This window comes from Salvelinus namaycush, chromosome 40 (assembly GCF_016432855.1).
Source record: "Salvelinus namaycush isolate Seneca chromosome 40, SaNama_1.0, whole genome shotgun sequence".
NCBI lineage: Eukaryota > Metazoa > Chordata > Actinopteri > Salmoniformes > Salmonidae > Salvelinus > Salvelinus namaycush.
The window spans coordinates 17,571,072-17,580,605 of record NC_052346.1 but is presented as its reverse complement, the minus strand read 5'-3'; the positions used below and the strand labels follow the sequence as shown (position 1 = coordinate 17,580,605).

At 43.7% G+C, this 9,534-nt stretch overlaps 1 protein-coding gene across 1 annotated transcript in view; it reads left to right on the top strand.

Moving 5' to 3' along the window:
• Nucleotides 1-6,330, top strand: part of LOC120033310 (caveolae-associated protein 2-like) — a 16,454-nt gene extending 10,124 nt beyond the window's left edge. Inside the window, exons 3-5 of the mRNA XM_038979591.1 lie at nucleotides 3,447-3,710; nucleotides 3,918-4,079; nucleotides 4,164-6,330. Coding sequence (XP_038835519.1) covers nucleotides 3,447-3,710; nucleotides 3,918-4,079; nucleotides 4,164-4,601 — 864 coding nt within the window. The 3' untranslated portion in view covers nucleotides 4,602-6,330. The remainder of the gene's footprint in view (nucleotides 1-3,446; nucleotides 3,711-3,917; nucleotides 4,080-4,163) is intronic.
• Nucleotides 6,331-9,534: the final 3,204 nt, after the last annotated feature.

Sequence of the window (9,534 nt, the reverse complement as noted above, 5' to 3'; positions counted from 1 at the left end):
CAAGTCGGAATCTCTGGAATCATCCTAGAGCTCCAACTGCTCTGACCTGAAGATCACTGACCGGTGTCTCCAGTATCCTAGACTCTTACAGTAGCTATGGGAGCTAGCTAAAACACAAAAGTTACAGCTGAAGGTAAGGCTAAGAGTAGCAGCTAAAGGCAGCTAAATGAAATGTAGCTAAGGGAAGCTAAATAAACAAAGGGAAGCAAAATAAGCTAAGGGTAGCTAAATTAAGCTAAGGGTTGCTAAATTAAGCTAAGGGTAGCTAAATGAAGATGAGGGTAGCTAAGTGAAGCTAAGGGTAGCAATTAAATGAAGCTAAGGGTAGCAGCTAAATGCATCTGAGGGAAGCTAAATAAGGCTAAGGGTAGCTAAATGAATCTAAAGGTAACAGCTAAATGTAGCTGAATGAAGATAAATAAGCTAAGGGTAACTAAATAAGCTAAGGGTAGCTAAAGAAAGCCAAAGGTACCATAGCTAATGCTAGCCTAAAGGTGAATGCATTCCTTTGAGCCGAGTGGGACATTTTTGTTCATCTCATCAGGAAATTCCTTGGTGAAGGGGGAAGCAAGTTTGTATGTGTGTGTGCGTGTGTGTGCAAGGACAAACGTATACCCACAGATATTATGGAACATTCTGAGTTGTAAACTTTCTATACACTGTATAGGCCTATGGTTCTGGTATAAGAGAACTGGGATATATACAGTACTGGATACCTTTTCAGAGAGGAGAGTCAAGAGTCAATTCCATGACCAGTACTCACTTCACAAGATAGACTTTTCCAGTCTGCAGAGTGTGTCAGAACTGAACTTTATCTCACAAAAACAGACGTTGCATTTCCTCCACAACTCTCTACTGCATTTTGCGTGTGTGCGTGTGTGTGTGTGTGTGCGTGTGTGTGTGTGTGTGTGTGCGTGTGTGTGTCCAGAGTAATTGTTGTTAAGGTCAAATGTGCAGAGAATAATACTTTGTCATCTGAGTTTGGGTTGTGATGCCTGAGGAAGACAGATGTTCTCCAGGGTGTGTGTGTGTACGTACGTGTGCATGTGTCTCTCCTCTTCTCTCTCCCTTGTCTCTCCTTTCTCACTCCTCCCTCTCTCCTCCTCTCTCCTTTCCCTCCCTCTCTCCTCTTCTCTCTCCTCCTCTCTCCTTTCCCTCCCTCTCTCTCTTCTCTCCCCTCCCTTCCCTCTCTCCTTTCTCTCTCCTCCCTTCCCTCGCTCCCTTCCCTCCCTCTTCTTCTCTCTCCTCCTCTCAGGGTTTGGCCCATGTCCAGCATTTGGTGGAAACTCTGAGTGCTGCCTCACCTTGGCTTCCCTCCCCTGTGTGCGTGTGTGTGTGCATGTGTGTGTGTGTGTTGCCTTGGCTTCCTTCCCCTCTTTTTCGACATTCCTCTGCCTTTATGATTGTTCCCAGCAACCTTGTGTGTCCTTCTTTAATGTAGCGCTACATGATATCTTTGTGACAAAGTTTCCAGCAGAACAACCCCCCCCCCCCCCCCCCAGCCACTGTACCCGTATCATCACGGCTGGACTGTGTTTCCAGCCTGGGCCCAACAACACTGTGTGTGCATCCTTCCCGTGTGTGTGTGCGTGTGTGTGTTGCGTCGGCCATTTTGTGAAATGTCATTAGGAATGTAACAATGATTAGTGACTGTATGTAGATGGTATGTGTTCATGGTTTGGAAATAACGTTTACACAAATCCATTGATTCCATAACTCAATAGGCCTATGTAGTTTCCCACCACCACACGCCACCACAGAAGGTTTTCAAAGTTAATAGGCCTATGTAGTTTCCCACCACCACACGCCACCACAGAAGGTTTTCAAAGTTAATAGGCCTATGCAGTTTCCCACCACCACACGCCACCACAGAAGGTTTTCAAAGTTAATAGGCCTATGCAGTTTCCCACCACCACACGTCACCACAGAAGGTTTTCAAAGTTAATAGGCCTATGCAGTTTCCCATCACCACACGCCACCACAGAAGGTTTTCAAAGTTAATAGGCCTATGCAGTTTCCCATCACCACACGCCACCACAGAAGGTTTTCAAAATTAATAGGCCTATGCAGTTTCCCACCACCACACGCCACCACAGAAGGTTTTCAAAGTTAATAGGCCTATGCAGTTTCCCACCACCACACGTCACCACAGAAGGTTTTCAAAGTTAATAGGCCTATGCAGTTTCCCACCACCACACGCCACCACAGAAGGTTTTCAAAGTTAATAGGCCTATGCAGTTTCCCACCACCACACGCCACCACAGAAGGTTTTCAAAGTTAATAGGCCTATGTAGTTTCCCACCACCACACGTCACCACAGAAGGTTTTCAAAGTTAATAGGCCTATGTAGTTTCCCATCACCACACGCCACCACAGAAGGTTTTCAACGTTTTCATGTATATATATATATATCTATAACCGAAAGATCGCTGGTTCGAATCCCTGAGCTGACTAGGTGAAAAATCTGTAGATGTGCCCTTCAGCAAGGCACTTAACCCTAATTGCTCCTGTAAATCGCTCTAGCTTAAATGACAACAATTTTGAAATGAAAAATCTCCTGGCCTCAATCCCAAAAGAATGGGGGAAAAAATTAACAAGCGGAACTTTCCCTTTAAGATACCACTTAACCACTTACTCAGTCTTACAGGCTTGATAATATTGACGTTGGGTGGAAACTAATAAGTAGTGTAAAAAAATCACAAGGTTCTGTTATGGCTCAAAATGGCCAGAAACAAAGAACGTTCTTCTGAAACTCATCAGTCTATTCTTGTTCTGAGAAATTAAGGCTATTCAATGCGAGAAATTGCCAAGAAACTGAAGATCTCGTACAACACTGTATACTACTCCCTTCACAGAACAGCGCAAACTGGGTCTAACCAGAATAGAAAGAGATGTGGGAGGCCCCGGTGCACAACTGAGCAAGAGGACAAGTACATTAGAGTGTCTAGTTTGAGAAACAGACGCCTCACAAGTCCTCAACTGGCAGCTTCATTAAATAATACCCGCAAAACACTAGTCTCAATGTCAACAGGATCCGGGATGGCCTTCTAGGCAGAGTTGCAATGAAAAAGACATATCTCAGACTGGCCAATAAAAATAAAATATTAAGATGGGCAAAAGAACACAGACACTGGACAGAGGAACTCTGCTTAGAAGGCCAGCATCCCGGAGTTGCCTCTTCACTGTTGACGTTGAGACATTTCTAAGTTACCCCAAACTTTTGAACGGTAGTATAAATGTGACGCACTCCTAAACTATTAGCTATTAATAAAGATAATTAAATATAGCAACACACCACATCTGTTTTGAATGATGAACGTACTGTTCATTAGTTCCTTTCTCTAACTTCTTCATACACTTTCCTTTTTACACCCTCTCATTCTCTTTCTCATCTACCTTCCTCCCTCTTCTCCTTCTCCCTCCCTCTTCCTTCGCTCTCTCTGTAGGAGGAGAATGAAATCCCAACCAGTGTGTTTGTCAAGGATACTGTTCCTTTCCCCCGTGAAGCTGAGGAGGGGGAGGAGCCCACCGCCGTCATCGACGCCAACCGCTCCACGGAGGAGGGGCTTCACACCATCGACCTATCCTCGGACGAGGACGTAGGGCTGGAGGCGGACCTGGACGAGGTGGGAGATGGCGTATACGAGCTGGCCGGAGAGCACACAGACAAATCCCGCACGGATAAGTTTAAACGCTCCAGTCTAAAGAAGGTGAGTGATGGAGAAAACCGGCGTTAGGGGTCAAAGTCTATGGGTGAGAGGTTAGGGGTCAAGGTCATGTTCTGTGGCCATGTGGCGTTTTCAATGCTGACTATTGATGTATTGCAGAGCTTAAGATCAGGGGTCGGAGGTTAGGGGTAAGGGTTAGGAGATTTCCTGCTATGTACTGACTGCATGGTATTGTACAATGTATTGCAGGTGGACAGTCTGAAGAGGGCCTTCTCCAAAGCGAATATAGAGAAGAAGATGAACAAGATTGTGTCACAGGAGAAACGAGAGAAGATGAAGAAGAGCCTGACACCCAACCACCCAAAGAGCTCCTCCTTCAAAGTGTCCCCTCTCACGTTCAGCATCAAGAAGGTCAGTACACACACACACACACATACACACAAACACTCACACTGTTGTGGATTCATCTGACATGACTACGTCCTGCTGTAACAGAATCGTAAGTCTGAGGGCCAACCTGAAGCTGAAGCAGAGGTGGAGGCCTCATCCCAGACCGGGGTTTCGCCTACTGCCGTGGCCTCCATCGAGATCTCCCCGCTGGCCAACCCTGATGAGGAGGTCCTCTTCACCGAGGTGCACTCCCAACTGGCTCCAGGGCTGGAGGAGTCCAAGGCTGAGGCTTTGGAGATGGAAGAGGTGGCTGTCAGTGAAGTTCCAGAATCTGACGAAATTCCAGAATCCAACGGTTTTTCTGATTCCAAACCGTTCCTAGAATCACACGTTCCTGAGGCGGATGTGGATCTGTCGGTTATGACGGAGGGAGGGAGCGAGGAGTACGCTCTCTCTGCCACGCTACCGCATGATGCCTTCCACTCTATCTCGCCCTTCGATGAGGAAGACAGGGAGGAAAAGGTGCAGAGGGAGAAAGAGTAGGGGAAGGAAGGAGAGAAGGAAGTGTAGAAAGAGGTGGAGGAGAAGGAAGAGGAGTAAGAGAAGTAGGAGAGACTTGTGGAATAGGAGCCCAGCTGTCAAAGTCCCCTAAAACACACACACACAAAATAAATACACATATACCTATTCCCTAACATACTTCCCCACTCCCACACTCTGTCCATCATCCTCTAAAAAACTCAGACCCTCTGTTCAAAAACACACACCCACACACACACAATTACAGTTCATTTCTGTGTGTCTTTCTGTATGTCATTGTGTGCAATGTATGTGCTTGCATTTGTGTGTGTGTGTGTGTGTGTGTGTGTGTGTGTGTGTGTGTGTGTGTGTGTGTGTGTGTGTGTGTGTGTGTGTGTGTGTGTGTGTGTGTGTGTGTGTGTGTGTGTGTGTGTGTGTGTGTGTGTGTGTGTGTGTGCGTCAGGGGCAGATTTCTGTTTCACATGTAAAAGAGGATGATGAAGTTGCTAAAAGGTATAATTATCTTCTTATGCTTCTGCTTAAAGTTTAAACCTGAACGTATACTTGTGTATGTAAGATGCTAACTTTGCTTGACCTAATATATACAATTCAAGCCAATCAGTACAACACTTAAACTAGCTACAGATAACGTGATCTAACCAAAGAGTTTTGGTATCCATTACTGTCCGTACAGGTTTGCCTAGAGAAAACACCGCCATATATTTTTCAACTAACCTGGTATTGGCGATACTGTCTTCCATCTCCATTCTGGGAAACAGTTATTTTAGAAATGTTTCTATCCAGTGGCAGGTGGTTCAAAAAAAACACTGACAACTCAGATAGTAAATCCATGTTTTGTACCGCGCAAGGAGGATCCTCGCCATCTTAGCTGTCGGACATCTAGAATTTTCCAGCATCTTTGACAGAACTAGTAATTTCTATGCGAAGCGGCCGCGGCCAGACAGTGAGTCACGTTAAAACAAAACTCTACACACATTGATACAAAACATGGATTTACTATCTTTCTGAGGTTTCTCTGCTGTTTGTACAACCACATGCCACTGGACATGGACATTTATAAGATAACTGCTTTCCAGAATCGAGAACAAAGAGAGTATCGCCAATACCGGGTTAATTGAAGAATCTATAGCAGCGTTTTGTATAGGCAAATCTGTAACTCCCAGTAATGGATACCAAAAATCTTTGGTTATATCACATTATCTGGTGTACAATCTGTAGGTATCATCATTCATGACCCTCGAATATCTTAGTACTGTATCATCTCTCAGTGAATGTATAGAAAACATAGAGAGATATAGCATGGCAACAGTTGATAATAAAACATTATAAGGGTTCATACCACAGGGTGGTGGCACCTTAATTGGGGAGGACGGGCTCCTGGTAATGGCTCGAGCAGAATAAGTGCATTAGTATCAAATACATCAAACACATGGTTTCCGTTCACTCCGTTCCAGCCATTACAATCGGTCGTCCTCCCCTTAGCAGCCTCCCCTGGTTCATACATAATGTACAACAGGTAATAATGCATTATTGTATACCTGTCAGCTTCAAGTAAAGTGTTAGTGAAGTAGCCTATGTAGTCTTCTCTTATTTCACTGGTGCCAAAGAAACTCCTCTTCAATATATTGTCCAGATTGTTAAAACTGTGATTGTCATGTTTCTTGCTCTTATATATAAAAAAGAATCTATCTCCAGAATCGTTAGAATTCTAAATAAAAACATTGAAACTGTCCTCCTCCTCTCTCTTTATTTCCTCCTGTTGGGGATTAGTTTATTTGGATTAGGCTAGATTATGGACATATAGACTACAAATTAGACAGCTATTGGTTGTCCTGTTCATTACAGCCACAGTGCGTAATATTTCCAGTTCAAGTAGTAAAATACACACCTTGAATTTGAGCCATATGATCGAGTGCTATTTGCATGTGCTCCAGGCCTTGAGGCCTACCTTCCACTCTGATGGTGTGATGGAAAATGTTATGTTTGTGCTTTTCTAATAAGCAGTTTATGTGTTCATGCAAGTGACTGAATCCTCATTATCAGTGTCTGCAATTTGGCAGTATGCCCTGAACATTGTTTTGAGAACAAAAGGATATCTCAGTTTCAAGGTTTCAGCTTGGAGAGAAGAAGCCTTGTGAGGTATTGGTCTGTCACATACATAAACCAAACGTTAATGATGAATTAATTATGAATGATAAGCAAAATCATGCCTATGTAACGTGTCTGTAAGCAGTATATAAGAGATCTAACGGGACTGTCCCGAAAGAGCTCCTGACAGACGTGCACTATGGTGCATCAAGTTTGTTGGAACCTCTCCAGTTAGCTGTTAATAAACAATGTTTCATTTAAGATTGACTTTGGGTGTCCCTGTGTAGAATTGCCACGACAATGGCATGCATGCACGCATCTCAACAAACTGTAACAGGCTATCGTAACAGGCTGTCTAGTAGATAGCCAAATGTTCGCCTATTCAAAGCACTGTATCAAGGCACAAGGCGAGACCCAAACGCAGACACAGGAGGCAGGTGGTTGGAGTCTTACAATGTTTATTAAACCAAAGGGTTAGGCAAGAGAATGGTCGTGGACAGGCAAAAAGGTCAAAACCAGATCAGAGTCCAGAAGGTACAGAATGGCAGACAGGCTCATGGTCAGGCAGGCGGATACAAAGTCCAGAAACGGGCAAGGGTCAAAACCGGGAGGACTAGAAAAAGGAGAATGCAAAAAGCAGGAGAACGGGAAAACCGCTGGTTGACTTGGAAACATACAAGACGAACTAGCACAGAAAGACAGGAAACACAGGGATAAATACACTGGGGAAAACAAGCGACACCTGGAGGGGGTGGAGACAATAATGAGTACAGGTGAAACTGATCAGGGTGTGACAATCTGAGCATCAGACCTGGTCAAATTAGGTTAAACTCGAACGTATTGAAGCAATTTCGAGGGGTAGCCCCGACCGGGAATTGAAACACGAGTCCAGTCGACTGTCAAGACAACACCTTAACTGTTATGCCATTCCAAACCGCTTGAAGAGGTCGCTAGGTGTTGGAGTAACGTCGCTATGCTTCTCTATACCAAGTCTCTCCCATATACCCGCATCAACGATGGCTTCACAGGCATCATCCCACTTCTGACACCAGTGTAACAATTTCAGGGGTAGCCCAGACCAGGACTCAAACCCAGGTACAGCGACTGTCAAGACAACACCTTAACCATTACACGAAGATGTACGAACCTCTTGACGAGGTCGCTAGGTGCTGGGCAATAGCGGTGCGTGAATAAAATCACTGGGGAAGCCAAGCCAGCATGGTCAATCAAGTTAATATTTCTGGCATTTTCAGACTACTAAACAACTATTTATTGAGAACACTGGAGAGGTAACACAAGTCGCTAAGAAAATAGGAGCTGCCTCCACTATTCCAGCACCATTTCAACTTCAACATTTCAACATCATCAAATCACCTCTGCTTAGTCTAATACAATGACAACTAAAAGATTCAAAAAACTATTTAGTCCAATCAGTGTAAGCCAAATATGATGTGGCTGTCCATGGTATTGACTTCTCTAACTCTCTGTGTGTGTGTGTGTGTGTGTGTGTGTGTGTGTGTGTGTGTGTGTGTGTGTGTGTGTGTGTGTGTGTGTGTGTGTGTGTGTGTGTGTGTAAAAAAAAAACATGTTGACTCATCCTACTTTAAAGAAACGCCAATGCCGTCCTCCTCTCTTTCATGTTGTCGAAATGTTTTATGACTCTGTCATACAGTACACGATTTTAGTTTTTGTTGTCCAAGACTACCTGGCTAAAATGCTAGCTTGCTAGCATAACTTCCATTCATAGGCAACGATTAGCCAGCTAGTTAACATTAGCCTACTACAGCTAGGTACATATTAAACTTCCATCCTCTCAGGCCAGAGGCACAATGTATGAATTTATTGTTGGATCAGAATTGCTGTTATAATCATTGGTCTGTACGGAGAATTTAATAAAACTACGAGTCCAAATCCCTATCTCCGTTCATGGATAATCTACAGAAGGGCCTATTTTAGCTAGCAAGATAGCCACTGGAGGACAACAAAACAACGAGATGCAACAATTACATTTTTTTGCTGTCAATGACATTTGGCTTGATGTGATTGGTGTGAAGCTAAATCCAAACTGGCTTCCCTTGACACTTTTTTTTGGTGAGCCAGGACCATTTACAGTTGAGGCCAAATGCTTGCTGGCTTCACTTACATTCAATGCTACAGGCAGCAACAATATCCTACTCTTTTTGACCAGACAGCATCAGATATATGGGCTAGACATATAGACAGAGGGGCACTGTTTTCATCACTCTGATGTTTTCTCCAGTGAGATACATTCAGCCTCTTGCGAACTGAAGGAAAATTATGAAACACAGAAAGACAAAAGACACATTATAGTATATGTTTTTTTGTTGTTTTTCTTGGTACATTTTTGGGGAAGCCTGGCTTCTATTGGCATCCATTAATACACGCCACTGGTGCTGGGTTAAGGTCGCTACAGTATTTTGGTATATTTGGAGGTCAATCACGTGATGATGTAGGAGATCAAACATGGCTCCATCCTGCTCCTATAGCCTTTCACAGTGTACTCCTAAACAAACTTTACAAACTTTGGAGTTGTACATTGATAAGTGTTTCAACAGACTGCACAAAGTATTTGAGGTCCGCTTCATTTGGCTTAGGTCTTCAACCTTTTCTGAGTCAAGATCACTTTTGCAGTTAAAAAGCAGGCCAAGATCTACCGCTCAGATTTTGTAAACATTTTTTTTTTTTTACATTGACCTAATACTGTTCTGTATGAATGGGGTTTGTGCAGTAGCCCTAATATACTGAACAGAAATATAAACGCAACGCGCAACAATTTCAACCATTTTACTGAGTTACAGTTCATATAAGGAAATCAGTAAATTAAAAT